Source organism: Acomys russatus, chromosome 21 (genome assembly GCF_903995435.1).
Source record: "Acomys russatus chromosome 21, mAcoRus1.1, whole genome shotgun sequence".
Lineage (NCBI taxonomy): Eukaryota > Metazoa > Chordata > Mammalia > Rodentia > Muridae > Acomys > Acomys russatus.
Genome location: NC_067157.1, coordinates 56,783,961 through 56,800,681, shown reverse-complemented (window position 1 = coordinate 56,800,681; position 16,721 = coordinate 56,783,961). Strand labels below are relative to the sequence as shown.

Sequence of the window (16,721 nt, the reverse complement as noted above, 5' to 3'; positions counted from 1 at the left end):
AACAACAGCATATTCTACAATCATTTATTCTTGCTGTTCTAATCAACATCTATCATTTGCACAAATTAATGAGTTTCACTGTGACATTTCCACCCATGTATACGCTACCAGTGTTCTTGAACCACTGCTAATGGCTCTTGAGATTGGGGTTTCAACTGTTTGTGAGCACTGGCAATTTCATATATATATTGGAAAGCAGAATTTCCATTAGTACAAACAAAACTGCCAGTTTCTTTTTTAATATAATTTTAAAGAACATTTTATTTAATTTATTTAATTTTTTAATGTACGTTGGTGTGAGAGTGTCAGATCTTGGAATTACAGACAGTTGTGAGCTGCCATGTGGTTGCTGGGAATTGAACCCGGGGTCCTTTGGAAGAGCAGGCGGTGCTCTTAACCACTGAGCCATTTCTCCAGCCCCTCAGTTTCTTTTTAAATGTACTTATTTTATGTATATGAGTGCTCTGTTTTCATGCACACCAGAAGAGGGCATCAGATCATATTATAGATGGCTGTGAGCCACCATGTGATTGCTGGGGAATTGAACTCAGGACTTTTGGAAGAGCAGCCAGTACTCTGAACCACTGAGCCATCTCTCCAGCACTCCGAGTTTTGTTTTTTAATATAGACGCATTCAAGGACGACATTGTTGTACATTCGTTATTGTCTTTGTGACCTTCCAAAGGGCGAAAGGATGAGTTTTTCTTAACTTCAGTTCGTCAGGTCCAATCCCCTGAAAAAAATGCTGGCGCGTTTCCTCAGTGCATGACCTTCTTTTCTAGAGTTCCTGTAACGACTGTTTTCCGAAAGGCATCCGGATAGACAATTAACCCCCGCCCTCCTCCTTTTTTTTTTTTTTTTTTTTTTTTCTTGATTCTTTAATTTTAAGGAAGACGGTGTTAATGAATCAGTTAAACATAATAAAGAACATTTCGTTCATTTCGTTACCATCTCTCCAAAGCAAAACAACCGGGGCAGGACCTATCCATCAGTGACAGGAGAGCCATGCGGCTGCACAGGGCGCGTTTCTCTGCGCCACGCTGGACAGACAGTCCTAACTCGCAGACTGTCAACCCTAGTAACCAGTCGTCGGTGGGCACCGGAAGTGACGCACTCAGGTCCACGCCCCCGCCCCATCCCACTTCGTCCTAGCCGCTGAAGGGCGAGGAGGTGCGCATGCTTGAAGGTAGGAAGCGGAAGCCCGGATTTCCGGCTGGCGCCTGAGGGTGCGGGTTCCTGGCTTCCGGGTGGGCGTGAGGGGCCGGCGACCTAGTGGCCGGCTGGGCGGCCGGAGGACGGGACCATGGAGAAGCTGCGGCGCGTCCTGAGCGGCCAGGACGACGAGGAGCAAGGCCTGACGACGCAGGTAACGTCCCCGGCCGCCGCGGCGGCGGGACGGAGGGCCGCGGACCGCCGCCTGGGAGTCGCCACCGAGCGCCCTGGGCTTCCGGTCCCACCTGCTTCGCCGAGGCCTTTCTCGGGACCCTCCCCTCCCGCACCAGCGTCCCGCGGGAGGCCCAGGCCTCGGGGGGTCCGGGCCTCAGCTTTGCCTCTGCAGGTGTAATGAATGAGATCAGGGCCGCGTGTGACCGGGACGTGAGACTTGATAAAGGCTTACTTCCTCCAGTAAGAGTTTAAAATAGGCAAACAGGAACTGCTTTGTGTTTTGCGAGCTAGCACATTCTGGTGTGCCCTGGCACACAGACTTGGAGCACTTGAACTTGAATTGTATTACACGAAGATCTTTCGTTTGCTCCTTTTTCGTTGCTGGCTGACTTCCTTGTTGGCGGGGCTGTGAGCTTGGCCGTGTGTTAAGACAGACTAGCCATCTGTATTGTGGTCTTGTTGTTGTTTGTTTTGTTTTGGAGACAAAGCCCCCACTGTGTGGCCCTGATTAGCCTGGAAGTCCGCCTACCTCTGCCTCTGCCTCCTGAGAACTGAAATCCATATTGTAATTGCAATACAAAAGCCTATACATGGTAACGGCAGAAACGGCAGTATGTATGGCTTATCCAGGTGGCTTGCTAGTAACGGCTGTTTCATGCCCCGCTCTTTGCTCTAGACTGTGCAGTAGCTATAACCACAGGTAGCCAGTTAGATTTAAACGGGTTATAACTTACTCCTTAGCCGTACATCCCAGTTTTAAGTGGTCAGTGGCATATGTGGTCTGTGGCTACTGTTCAGACATGGTAGGTGAGGACTGCTTCTACTGTTGTCACACGGTGCTCTTGTAAATCATGGGGGACAAGGAAGTGATCGTGTTCCTTGCAGCTGTTTCTGGAGGAGAGACAGGTGTGTGGAGAAGAAATTGATCAAAGGTCAAAGGGTCTGGTGGCAGTAGGCCGTAGGCTCCAACAGATCTTGAGGCCCCCACGGAGTTGGCAATGTAATGACAGTAACCAGCCGAGGCCTCCCGTGCACAGAGTTCACATCTCAAACAAGGGAACAGTTGACAAAGAAACACAGCTTCGGTGGGAAGAGCCGTGGAACGGGCAGAGCGGCTTGGGAAGCTTAGGGGCGCCATATCGCACAGGGGTCGTCTGCGTCCCTGCTGGGGTGGTCTGTCGTGAAGAGCTTCCCACCCAAAGAGGGTGGCAGGTGCAGAGCCCTGAGAACAGTGGGGCCTGTGTGTGGTTGGCCAGTGAAGAAACGACGGTGACTGGAAAAGAGGGAAAGAGTGTAGGAGACAAAGGCAGGCAGGAGGTGGGACTCCGCATTCCATGTGGAGAGAGTGTCCACCTTATTGTGCCTAATGACTTGAGATGGCTACATTGTGGTTCCCTATTTCAACGGCTTTTGTTGTTCTTGGTAGCAGAGATACGCGGCAGAGGGCATTGAGTTCACGGCTTTGGGAGCAGAGTAAGAAGGCAGAAGTCAGGAACAGTGTGTAACTCCCCAGGGCCCTCCCCTAGGAGTGACTCCTGCCGAGTAGGCCTTACCATCTCAAGTCTCCAGAGCCTCCCGAAGCAGTGCCACCACCTGAGGACAGAGATGAGAACACGAGTCTATTCGTGAGGGGACATCTCAGCTGTGTTGATTCAGTACTCCAGTTTTCACTTTTTTTTTTTTCAGATTTATTTTTACTTTATGTGTATAAATATTTTGCTCTCCAAGGATGAGAGGTGTGACATAGGGACGAGGAATGGGGTACAGTGTCGCCGTGGCCTTGAAAGTAGTAGGTGTTTCAGGGGAGGACCACAGGCCAGGAGGGAAGAGTGCCTAGCCACTGCCTGTCCTGCAGGACGTGTGGGGAGAACACATGCTCCTGGGGAGGGTGTAGCAGAAGGTGAGGAGTGCTCGGAGGATGGCGAGGGGTGCTCGAAGGATGGTGAGGGGTGCTCGGACGGTGGTGAGGGGTGCTCGGACGGTGGTGAGGGGTGCTCGGACGGTGGTGAGGGGTGCTCGGACGGTGGTGAGGGGTGCTCGGAGGATGGTGAGGGGTGCTCGGAGGGTGGTGAGGGGTGCTCGGACGGTGGTGAGGGGTGCTCGGACGGTGGTGAGGGGTGCTCGGAGGATGGTGAGGGGTGCTCAGAGCACAGTGAGGGATGTTCAGAGGATCATGTGGACCAGAAGGTTGGTGTACAGAGTTCGGGGTGTTCTCAGATAAATGTAGCTGCCCAGGGTGGGCAGGACCGAGGAGTGTCCTGAGAGGAGCGCTGTACAGCAGATGGAACAGGTCCATGACCTGCCTGAGGGAGACAAGGATGCCCACACACCCGGGGTTTGAGCTGCTGCATCTTGCTGCCGAGGGGCTTAAGGCCCAGGGTTGACTAGAAGCTAGGGTTCTGGGCCCTACGTAGGTGTCTGGAGGGAAAGGCTTGAACCAGGCCTCAGAGAACTGCATCCTGCTCTCCTACCTCTGTAGCCCCTAGAGTTAAGCCCGAATTAGTTTCTCAGACCTGCACTGCCCTGGCCCTACCTCCCCCTCTGCACCTGCCAAGACTCACTGTACTTCAGGCACCTCAGCTCCCTTGGCTGAGCCCTTCCCTGTCAGTACAACTTGGCAGTCTTTCAGCAAAATCCTTTTTCCTGGAATGCCCCAGCCTGGCTCAAGTGGAGTCTGCACTTGCGTGTCTTGAGAGACCAGCCCTGTGTGCTCTGGCAGCCGTTGTCACCACCCGCTGCCCACCACTAGCATGCCAGCACCGGGAGGCTGAGCCCTGCCGTGAATGGAAGCCTAACAGGTGTTTTCCCACGATCTCTATGTTCCTAGACTCTGACCAGGGCCGAAAGGCTGGTGGCTTAGAAACCACAAAGACTTATTCTTCACTCTTTTAGAGGCTGATAGTCCTGAGATGATTCTGTGTCTGCTGAAGGCCACTTTCTGCTCCCTGGACGGACCGTTCCATTTTGTATATAAGGGGTGTGGGAGTTCCCTGGGCCTCTTTGGAAAGGAAATAGATCCCACTTGCGAAGGCTCTGTTCCCACATCCTGCATGCCCCTGAGGCCCCATGGTCTAGCCCCAATATCTGAAATGTTAGGATTTAGGGAACCTCTGACATGCAGATCATATCACTGGGTGGAGATAAGTCCACATTAACAAAGGAAAGTAATATGTCATGTTTCACCTGTAAAATTGCCACATGCCTATTATATAAATGAAGCTGTGCCTTTGTCAGAAGACTGAATATGACCTGCCATGGTACTGTGAAACATTTAGTTACCTGTTTTCTGTCATATTACTCCAGAAATGTATGTTGTCTCTGAGGTGACAGTCTTCTATATGCCTTGAGCTGCCAGGGGCAGGATTGGAATGTGCACAGAGTAAGACCAAGCAGTTAAGGTTAGAAAATTGGGTTTTTCAGCCCCATCTTCAGGGTTAGGGTATGCTGTGTGAAAACCAAAGGTCAGAGCCATGCTCGGTGACACATGCCATTAATCACAGCACTTGGGAGGCAGTGACAGGCGGATCTCTGTGAGTTCAAGGCCAGCCTTGTCTACAAAGTGAGTTTCAGATCAGCCATAGAGAGACGGTATCTAAAAAGCAAACAAATCATGACAGGAATGGTGGTGTACCCCTATAATCCCAGAACTCAGGGAGGCAGAGTTCAAGGGAGCCTCTGAGTTCGAGGCCAGCCTGGTCTACAAAGAGGCCAGGATACACAGAGAGACCCTGTCTCAAAAAAATAAAAAAAAATAAATAAAAATAAAAATAACCCTGTATGCCAGCTGCTGTGACAAATACCCTCACTACTATGGTCTCACAACTCTGGCAAGGACACTCTGCTTCATGGATGGTGCCTCCTGCTGCCTCCTCGTAATGGAAGGGGGGCAAATGGTCTCTCTGGGATCTCTTAAGGACACCCAGAGGCCTCCTCTTAAGACTGTCATTGGGGGAGTCAAGTCTTAGCATATGTATTTGGGGGAGTGCATGCAGAATGCGTCATTGGACAGGACTGTTCGGGCCTGACCACGAGCACTGGCACAGCCTCATGGGAAGTTATCATCCCACATGGGCCTGGAGCATCACATGCTCTGAAGGGAGCGGTAGTCCTGACCTGCAGCTCCTCACTAGCTATGACCTCTCTCTTTCCTTCCTTCCATCCTTCCTTCCTTCCTTTGAGACAGGGTTTCTCTGTGTAACAACCCTGGCTGTCCTGGACTCGCTTTGTAGGCCATGCCTGGTCATCATACAGTGTTTTATTTGTTAACCAGGAACTGAGCCCTCACCTAGCTCTTACTAGCACATAGTAGCTCTCGGTGTCAAGGAGTGGGGATGGGTGGCTGTGGAGGGTGGGAAGAGACATCTTGAGAGATTTTGTTTTAATGTAGAAGAGTTTCAAGCACATTTAAAAGTAGGCTGTTAGGATGGAACTCACTGTTCTCTACAGAGGAAAGCCTGTAGTGTCACTTCCTGCAGATGGTCTGAGGGGTCTTAAAGCAGGTAGGCAAGTGTATACCTCCCTGAGAGAGGTAGGAGGGGCCCTCCCTCAGAGCCAGAGCAAGGCAGGGCCTGGATGCTTCTGTAGGAGGGCGTTGGGTTACTTTTCTATTGCTGTGATTGCACATCGTGATACAGGCAACCTCTGGAAGAGTTTATGTGAGGCTTACAGTTTCAGAGGGTGACTCCATGACAACAGGCAGGTAGGCGTGGCTCTGGAACAGTAGCTGACAGCTCACATCTTGAGACACCACCATGAGGCAAAGATAGCTAACTGAGAATGGTGTGGGCTTTTGAAACCTCAGAGTCCACCCCCAGTGACACACCTCTTCTAGCAAGGCCACCCCTCCTAGTCCTGCCCAAACAGTCCACACCTGGGGATCAAGTATTCAAAAGATGTGAGCCTGTGGGGACTGTTCTCATTCAAATCACCATGGAGTTGTGAGCTTGCTCTGCTGCCTTCACCTTTCGCTGTTGTCAGCAGGTGGAGTTGTCTACTCAGAAAGAAGTGTTGAAGCAGAGATGGTTGTTACAATACAAAGCACGTTGAGAAAGGAGAGGGTGAGAGAGGAGAGACCCAGAGAGCTCCAGGGAGCAGGCTTGATGCTGAGTGGGAGACTCCAAGTGGAGGCAGCTGCAGAGTGCTTTGGGTGTTGTCCTGAAGCAACATCCAACATGACTGCCACTGAAATGATGGGAAGCTGAGGGCCTGAGAGGGGCCTGTGAGGCAGGCGAGGTAGCAGCTGCTAGGACATTTTTTGTTGTCATTGTTGTTTGTTAAGATTGATTCATTTTTGTGATAGAGTGTTCTGCCTGCATGTATTCATATGCACCATGCCCACTGAGGCCAGAACCCACCGAAGCCAATAAAGGGCACCAGATACCCTGGGACTTGAATTAGGAGTGAGTGGTTGTGAGCACCGTGTGGGTGCTGGGGTTGAACCCAGGTCCAGTGCATCTGCAAGCGCTCTTAGCTCTGAGCTGTCTCTACAGCCCCAGACTGGGTTTCCGAGATGGAATGACTGCAAGGAGGAAGAGGCAGTGGTCAGTGGAGACGGGAAGGGGAAGGCCGCTGAGGTGGGCTGGAGAGCAGAGGGACGGGCTGGCCGCGTGCAGTATGCAGATCATGCAAGACCCACCCTGTGGCTGGGGTCGGCCTTGTGGTTGGTCCTGAGGAAGAGGACAAAGCAAGCTGCTTAGGGGCTCCTGAGCCACACAATGGCTCTTTATCCCAGGACCCCAGGGAAGGCGGCAGGTAGGTGTGTGCTCAGAAGGGCCTTCCACTTACGCTGACCACTGTGTCTTTACATGGTGGTCATTTGGGAAGAGAAGTGGGGGGAATGCAGAAATTAGAGCTTTGGCTACAGCATGTGTCCTCCCAAGGGCAGCGTCCAGGGCATGTGGTGCTGCCCTAGGCCTTGGCTGTCTGGACATCAGGTGCAGGCGCAGTGGTGGCTTCCATTACACAATGGCGAGTCCATTCCCACTCCATGGCTGTACGGCTGAGGAGGTAGCGTCTGTGGTTCATCTCTGGGTCCTGACTCCTCCTTGCTGTATCTTAGCAGTGGCCTCCTGGTCAAAGGCTGCACTGATAAGTGTGATCCTGGAGAAGAGGAAAACTGGCTCTTGCTTTGCAGGAACTTTCATTTCCTCTTCTGGTGTCAAGTAAAACAATTGGTGACACTTGTTTGTGGGGGTGGTATTTGTGATGTGGAGTGTTTTCTGAGTCTAAGGAGGTGACAGATAGTGAGTTTCTCCTCTTCCTAACCCAGAAGCTTGTGGGCACAGATGCTGTGAGCTGGAAGGTTGGGCAAGAGGTTTCCTGCATGGAAGTGTCATGGCCCCTCAAGGTTTCTATACCTACACACACTATTGCCTGTGGACTCCACGGTTCAGGGTCTGATGCTCTTTTCTGTCCATCTGCAATCATTGGTCGTTACATTGCATTTTGAAGTATCACATGGAAATACTAGTAAGGGGAAACCTTCAACTGTACAAATAATTACATGTGCTCACTTATGGGGAACACTAAATGGGCCTTGAAAAGGAACTGTTATTTGGGTTTAGAAACAGCACAACTACTTAAGGTCTTAAAGAAAAGTAAAAATGGGTATTTTTCCTTTCTCCATAAATCCTAACATTGCAGGATCGCACCAAATTTTAGAAGTCATGACTAGTGACTGTCACCAGGTTTAACTGATAGTGAAAATCGTGTGCACGTATGACAGCATGGCATTCTGATGTGTGTGATGCCGGAGTCTGAAGAATGAACTGTTAGGTCATTTGTGGAGTGATGTACACGTTTGGGGTGCTTTATTGTGTGGTTAAAATACACATAGTCTATGACCTCTGGTAAGAAGGAGCTTTGGGTGTCTTGAGTGGGTGTCTCTGCTGGAATCCGCGTGTCTGAGCTAAAGTGCGCTGCAGAGACACTGGGAGTTACGCGCCGTGTGTTGTGCTGACAGAGGACTCACTGCTTCTCTGCTTTCCATGCTGCACAGGGATTCCTGATGATCTGCTGAGGTAAGGAGCGGTAACCATGGGGTCCTGTTGTTGTCTCACCACTGACAACACCCTGAGCTGCTGGTCTTACTTTGTTTAAGTGTATATGGTAGTGCCCATTAGAAACTTAAATTTGGGGAATGAAAATTCTTGAGTTTCTAGCTTAGAACTTGCTGTCTAGCTGAGGCTGGCTTTGAACTCCTGCTCTCTCTGTCTCTGCTTCCCACGTATTGGGACTCTAGACATGCACTACTGTGCCTGGCTAACTTTCTACAAAACCTATTGACAGTCTTTCATCTCTTTGGGAAGGTAAGTTTTAACAGTATACCAAATAATCCCAGAGAATGCATTTAATTATGATTATGAGCTAGATTATCATATTGCCACATGATTATCATATTCTCCTTCCTACAACATTTGGGTAGAACTTGTATATAAAAACAGTCTATAATAATTTCAAAATCTTACCTGTAAAGTTCGGAGCTGTGCAGCATTCTGAGAGATTGGCTTTAAATGAACTACTTGTAATGGAGGTGGCCAAGTGTATGTATGCTGCAGGTCTCTGTGACTGCCAGCCTGGGCTCCCTCCTCAGGTCTCCAGCTCAGAATTCTTGCTGTTTGTCCATAGTCACCCCACTGTACCTCTAGCCTATGGTCAAGTCCCACCTGAGGCAGCCGTCCTTAGGCTGGACGTCCATGGCGATGTGGCTTGCTGTGGGCCCAGGCTCGCCCTTGCTGGTGCACCCCACTCCCCTCTCCAGTTCCCCCACCCCCACCCCAGCTTTCTTAAAGGTTCCTACTGAGAGCATCCCTGCCTGCCTCCCCAGGACTGGCAGAAGTTGAGAGGAGTGTGTGATCCTAAGTGCCAGGCCCAGCTTCAGCACTTCCCAGCATGCTACCTCCTGGGCTTTCCCCAGTTTAAAGATGCATCTCGTGCTTTGTGGTGCCCTGCCTAGATGAGCATGCACATGCTGCACCCACCCAACAGAAGTGGGCTTTACGAAACATACGCGGGTCTGTGGAGACGCCTGTCAGGTCGTCTCCTCTGATGTTCAGTCTGTAGAACCACCGAAGTGACTGCAAAGTCAGGTCCATGTTAACAATGAATTTGCTGCCAGGCGCAGTGGTGCACACCTTTAATCCCAGCACTTGGAGGCAGAAACAGGCAGATCTCTGTGAGTTCGAGGCTAACCTGGTCTGCGTAGTGAGTTCCAGGACAGCCAAGGCTACGTAGAAATACCCTCTCTCAAAGAAACCAAACCCAAAAGCTTGCTTAATGTAGTGTAGAGCCAGCTTCATGCATGTGGACCTAACGTTCTCAATTGTCCCTCTTTCCTAAGGTCCTGGACGCCTCGTCCCTGAGTTTCAACACCAGATTGAAGTGGTTTGTCATATGCTTTGTTGCTGGCATTTTCTTTTCAATCCTTGTGAGTTAAGGCTTTGTCTTGTTTAATAATCTTACATTATTCTTAATAATTTCATTTAGAACCAACAAAAGTAGCCTGCTTTATCTAAATGTCTGTTAGATTATTTTGGTGGAACACAGTGACCTTAAGTAAATGTGTAGGGATTGTCTAAAAACATACAGAAATTAATGTTATGGTGATTTGGAAAAAATGTTAAAAGTTTTATTTACAACACCAATTTGTGTTGAAAACTGGACAGTCAATAATTTAGGTGTATTTTATTAAGCTTGTTAACTTAGCATTGAAATGAAGACTTAGTTTCAGACTATTTGCTGACAAGTATGCAGACACTTCTCCACAGCACGTTTGTGTGCACAGACACAAGAGACTGCAGCAGCACAGTTGTGTTTCAGCATGTGTATTACTTGGGATCTACTGCTGTAGTAGCACTTTACATTTTAGGCTCTTAAGATCACATTGTTATTTAACTAACTGTAATTTCTGCTTTAGGGAACTGGGTTGCTGTGGCTTCCCAATGGCATAAAACTCTTTGCAGTGTTTTACACCCTTGGAAACCTTGCTGCGTTGGCCAGGTGTGTGTGTACTTTGGCTTCTCAAAATGCCTTAATTGCTGTTGGTACCAGATTTCCTTTCTAATAAGTCTTTGTAAGTAACATGCTTTTGTTGATTGTTTATAATGTCAGCTCTGCAGCAGAGTTTATATTGATACCACAGTAATGTTGTATAACTGAGTGCCAGGGATACCAGTTGGGGAGCACAGGGCCTAGATCCCAGCCTGGGGGGTGCTCCAGAGCCCCGCTGTGTGGTTGCTGCCCTTCAGTCCTGGCTCTTGTGGAGGCTTTGTGAGGAAGTGCGTCCACAGAGAGCTAGAGACAGATCTGGCGGTTTGGTGCCTGCAGTGCCGAGTCCTGGAGGCAGTGAGCAGCTGGGACTAGGAACTGTTGGCTTTGGCTCTGGTTTCTTCTGAGACCATAGCTGTGTCGGATGAGTAGAATGTCTTAGTCCAGGCTGCTTGTGCTGCTGTAACAATGCCATAGACAGTGAGAAAAGTGTCTCTCACACTTGTGCAGGCTGGGGAGCCCAAGATCTGGGCCTCAGTTTTCTGCTGAGAGCTGCATGCTGCATCCCTGAGGGGTCACATGCACTCCCATGTTTGGAACGTTACCTCAGGGCCTTGCTTCCACCCGTGTGGGGATGGCACGCAGTCTGTGGCCCCTTCACCCCTTCACGCCATCAGACCAATAGCATGTTAAGGCCATAGCATGTCCTGAGTACCCGTTCAAAGTTAAGGGGAAAACCCAAGCATGGTGGACATGCATGTAACAGCTGCATTCTGGAGGAGAAAGCAGAGCAGTCACAGAGTCAAGGCCAGACCTTGTGTGAAAGTGACAGCAAAATGAAAATGAACGAGTACCCAATACTAGGAGGGCAAAGCAGGAGAATTGTGAGGTTATGGCCCATTGGGCTACACAGGGAGACCCTGTCTCAAAGTAACAACAACAAACTAAGGTAGGAGAGAAAGTTCCCAGTATAGGAGGTTGAGACAGGAGTGTGAGGTGTTTAAGGCCAGCCTAGGTTTTGTCCCAAACAGCAACAAAGACAACAGACCCACGGAAAAGTAATGGAAGAAATACAACCACTCCCAGTTTAATTTTAGCAATCTTATTTTTTGTACAGCCAGACAGATCACAATGTCCATCTCTTTGTTTTGAATAGCACATGCTTTCTAATGGGTCCTGTGAAGCAGCTGAAGAAAATGTTTGAAACAACAAGGTTGCTTGCAACAGTTATGATGCTTGTAAGTAGATGCTAATTTAATAAACTTATTGAAGTCTTTTCTGCATTATTGTTGTGAGTACCTGTCTGTCTGTCTCTGTCTCTCTCTCTCTCTCTCTCTCTCTGTGTGTGTGTGTGTGTGTGTGTGTGTGCGCGCGCGTGCAAAATCATATTCTCAAAGCTGTGTGATTAAAGAGCTTGGCTTATGCATCATTATCTAATGTTCATGGCTGAGTACAGCCTGCTTCCTGTTGCATGTGCATTTTAAAGCTGGGAGAAGTTCTGAAGTCAGCTGATTGTATTTCATTTTTAAGCCCTACACCTATGGGGGGATGTCTGTTCTTCAGAGCGTCTACTTCTCGGTCCATTGGAATCTTCTCAGGGGAGCTGGAATGATCATTTGTGCTGCTCTATCTCTTCCTGTGTGCTGACTTGAACGCTGTAATGGTGTGGCTGTTAAGTCCCTTCCTGTAGTGGGTTCTCACCATGACTGTCACTTGGTGCTCTCAGTGTTCACGTTAGCTTGCGGCTAGGAGACAGCAGAAAGCTTACGCTACTTACTCATGGTGTAAAGTCTTGGGCTGTATTTGGTGGATGTTTTGTGTAGAATGGTCTGAGAAACCCAGGCTCACATCCCTCCTCTCCATCCTGGTTCACTTGTTCTGTTCTGTTGAGTTCTTGAAACATTTGTGATGCTTGAAGAAATTTAAGTACCAGCATTAGCTCATATCTTCCCCCTCCCCTTTCTCTCTCTCTCTCTCTCTCTCTCTCTCTCTCTCTCTCTTTCCTTCTTCTTTAAGAGTAGCGTTTGGAGCCAGGTGTGGTGGTGCACACCTTTAATCCCAGCACTTGGGAGGCAGAGGCAAGCAAATCGCTGTGAGTTTGAGGCCAGCCTTGTCTGCAAAGCAAGTCCAGGACAGCCAAGGCTAACATGGAGAAAGCCTGTCTCAAAAGAAAAAAGAGTAGCTTTTGGAATATAAGCAATCTCTATTAGCTACAGACTGTTTAATGTAGTTTGCCATTCTGTCAACTCAAACTCAGGTGGGCCTAATTTTATTTACTGACTTATAACTTATTTTGGGGGTTTTTCAAGGTAGGGTTTCTTTGTGTAGCCCTGGCTGTCCGAGATATAGCTCTGTAGACACTCACAGAGGTCCACTTGCATCTTCCTCCTAGCTGTAGGGATTAAAGGTGTGAGCCATCACTGCCCAGCTCAGCTCAATTTTATTTCATGTCTTTATTCAACATCAGTTTTATTACCAAAGTTTTGGTGGATGAGTTTCCTAGGCTCCCCTTTATCAGCACATGTATTGATGCTTAACTTCATCTCTTCACCAGGAAATCACTTTATACTCTTTTAAACTACAAGAAGCTTGTGTTTCTGACTTTGCCTAGAGCTGTTTCATTGTTGCTGTCTTTGTTCTTACCATTAGTCCTTCCATAATGTGCCTTATGCATGCATTCAGTTGGTGACTGCTGGAACCTGGGAGTATGAAGCCTCTCTCCCGAGACCCCACAGTGCTGGGGTTATGCTCTTTCCAGGAGAGTGTTGGACGTGAGCTAAGTCACTGCACACGCAGATTCTGCCTCACGGTGATGGTGAAGACAACCGCCCCCTGGCCCCCCCCCCCCCCCCCCCCCCCGCCCCGTGCAGACCAATGGCAGCCCTCAAGGCGGTGGACAGATGCACTCTGGATAGAGAGGAAAGCCGAGCCCTACACTGGCCTCCCAAGCAAACCCTGACCCCTGAGCTCACTAGGGTCAGACTGGGATCACATCAGGCCTTTCTAGCTTAGCCTCCCACTTGTGTTCTCCCTGGCCTGCCAGGTGGCATGGGTGTGCAGCATGCTCACGCAGTCTCCTGTGTGAAGCTATTGGCACTGCCGGTATCAGCCATTGGCATTGTCGTGGGCATCAACGAGACACAGGATCGGCCTCTTGCTGCTCTAAACTTTACCCTTCAGTCTTTCCTTTACTTAACCAACACGTTATTTAGTGCTTACACACACACACACACACACACTTGTATGCCCCCACACACACACACACTCACACTCACACACACTCACACTCGCATGCCCACATACTCACACTCACACACACTCACACTCACACACACTCACATGCCAACACACACTCACACTCACATTCACACACACATTCACATTCATACACACTCACACACACACACACTCACTCACACTCACATGCCCACACACACACATATAGAGAGAGAGAATGACTATTCCATGCTAGGCTGTCCAGGCAGATGAATGCACAAGAGTCTGTGTTTGTTGCACCCTTGGAGCACCTCAGATCTCTCATCACTTCTTTCCTTCCTTATAGTTGTGCCTCGTGTTTACCCTGTGTGCTGCTCTGTGGGTAAGTGATGCCAGCCATGCTGCCTTTCTGCTCCCTGTCCCACTCCACCACCATCTTAGAGTAGCACAGAGATCAGCCTCATAAAGCCCTCCAGAGAGTCATTGTCCTTGAAACAAGAGATGTCCCACTGGCTCTATGCGAGGTGGAGTCTGTGGTGTTAGGTATGGGGCCCTGTGAGCACACTCAGGCTCTGGCCTAGACTGAGGAGAGCCTTGGCAAGGCCTGTGTCCTCTGCTTTGCCTGCTGTGGACTCTGCGCCTCAGGTGAAGCAGCAGTGTGACTGGTCGCACCAGAGGAAGGAGGGCCAGAGAACAAGCAGACCAAAGACGAGACACAGAAGAACCAGCAGGGCCACTGTGCTGGTGATATCGCTAATCATTGCCTGGAGACAGGCAGGCACATCTCTTGTGTGAGGTCAGCCTGTCTACGCAGTAACTTCCAGGCCAGCTAAGGGCTCCACGTGTGTGGGGTTTACCACAGTGCACATGTGCAAGTCAGAAAACAATTTGCAAGAGCCAGTTCTCTGCTTCCACAGTGTGGGTGCCAGGGACTGCACTCAGTTGTCAGGCTTGACAAACAAGCGCCTTTACACACTGATCCTCCTTCTTGTCCCTCCTCCCCTTCAGAGGGCAGAGGCTGGGCATGTGGCTCAGTGGAGGAGCACCTGTCCAGCTAGAGGCATGTGGCTCAGTGGGGGAGCACCTGTCCAGCTAGAGGCATGTGGCTCAGTGGGGGAGCACCTGTCCAGCTAGAGGCATGTGGCTCAGTGGGGGAGCACCTGTCCAGCTAGAGGCATGTGGCTCAGTGGGGGAGCACCTGTCCAGCTAGAGGCATGTGGCTCAGTCGGGGAGCACCTGTCCAGCTAGAGACATGTGGCTCAGTGGAGGAGCACCTGTCCAGCTAGAGGCATGTGGCTCAGTGGAGGAGCACCTGTCCAGCTAGAGGCATGTGGCTCAGTGGAGGAGCACCTGTCCAGCTAGAGGCATGTGGCTCAGTCGGGGAGCACCTGTCCAGCTAGAGGCATGTGGCTCAGTGGGGGAGCACCTGTCCAGCTAGAGGCATGTGGCTCAGTGGAGGAGCACCTGTCCAGCTAGAGGCATGTGGCTCAGTCGGGGAGCACCTGTCCAGCTAGAGGCATGTGGCTCAGTCGGGGAGCACCTGTCCAGCTAGAGGCATGTGGCTCAGTGGGGGAGCACCTGTCCAGCTAGAGGCAGGTCCTGCCCACCCTCTTCCCCGAAAGACTAGGAATTCTCAAGTCAGTTAACTAGGGCACTATAGGAACTTCACATTGTCCCTGAAAAATGCGTAGAATAATTGTCTCTTTAAAAAATACCTCAACTAAGGCCGGGCAGTGGTGGCGCACACCTTTAATCCCAGAAGGCAGAGGTAGGCAGATCGCTGTGAGTTAGAGGCTAGCCTGTTCTACAAAGCGAGTCCAAGACAGCCAAGGCTACACAGAGAAACCTGTCTCGAAAAACCAAGAAACAAACAAACAAACAAACAAACTTCAACTAGTCAGGCTTGATAGTGCACGTCTATAATCCCAGGGCTTCAGAAGTTGAGACAGGAGGATTGCCAAAGGCCATGGCCAGCCTGAGCTATGTAGCAAAGACGTCTCGAAAAACCAAAAAATCTTGAGAATTGAGAATGAAGGTGTAAATAATTCTATATGGAGTTTCATGGAGTTTTAAATGTTGGATTCTAGGAAAGGCTACCTCACTATAAAGTTGTGACCTTGAAGAATTTCTGTTTGTAGCCTTTACACAGCTGTAACAGCACTGGGAAGGAAATGCACTTTCATAGACGATGTTTAAGACTTTTAAATACATAGGAATAAATTGAATAAATAAACAGGGCTATCTACCTTAAAAGGTAGAATTGAGCCTGGTTATAAGGATAGTTGTTACAATCCTGAATGTGTTGTTTGTTGCTAGTGGCGGAAGAAGGGGCTGGCCTTGCTCTTCTGCATATTGCAGTTCCTGTCGATGACCTGGTAAGTGTCCTTACACCTGCTACAGAGGAAACAGACTGCAGTGCCAGGAACAGCCATTGGATCTGGAGAGCCCTAGAACGGGGGTGGGGGAGGTGGGGGGGTATCTGACACTGTGTCTCCCTGGCCTTGTAGAGAGAGCAGCAGTGGCAGAGTGCACTAGGTATGGGGTGGCCTACTGTGGAAAGAGAGCACATCAGAAATGTAGACAAAGCCACTTGAATTTCAACAAGAGGAAGACCACAGAGTACTAAGCCCAAGGCTGTCAGGTGTCCCAGGCATTCTGCCTGCTGCTGCTCTGCGCCTTCTTTCCAGTCCCACATCCTCTCCACAGACCTGTGTGCCACACCTGACTCTGCTCACCTGCTGGAAACTCACGTACTTGTAGGGTTGAGTGTCGCGGCCACTCCTTACCCCAATACCTGTCAGACTACGGACTGAGTTTCCCTTGCTCTCCTGATAGGTGCAGCCCTTCTCGATTGTGTTGTTTCTAGTCTTTTCCATTGCCTGTCACCCAGCTGGGCTTAGCTCTTCTTCAGGCTCTGTTACTGCTTTTCCACTGAGAGGAAGGCTCACACTCACCATGTAACGTGTACTCGGCTGGCTTTTCTCCAGGAAGTTGTCAGCAGTTCTTGGTGACGTTAGCACTTGCTGGGAGGGTAAGAGAGTAACTTCTGCAAAGAGCTTCAGCACCAGCACCGGAGTCGCCGCACGTTTACTAAAACACTGATGTCAATTGGATGTGGAGCTCAGTGAGGGAGG

At 49.8% G+C, this 16,721-nt stretch overlaps 1 protein-coding gene across 1 annotated transcript; it reads left to right on the top strand.

Annotated features, from left to right (window-relative positions):
• The first annotated feature begins 1,158 nt into the window (after window positions 1-1,158).
• On the top strand, window positions 1,159-16,030 carry Sft2d1 (SFT2 domain containing 1). The gene is made up of 6 exons (XM_051164210.1): window positions 1,159-1,366; window positions 9,725-9,811; window positions 10,301-10,383; window positions 11,528-11,609; window positions 13,934-13,969; window positions 15,904-16,030. Exons 1-6 carry the CDS (start codon window positions 1,304-1,306, stop codon window positions 15,964-15,966), a joined length of 414 nt encoding a protein of 137 aa, XP_051020167.1. The 5' UTR covers window positions 1,159-1,303; the 3' UTR covers window positions 15,967-16,030.
• Window positions 16,031-16,721: the final 691 nt, after the last annotated feature.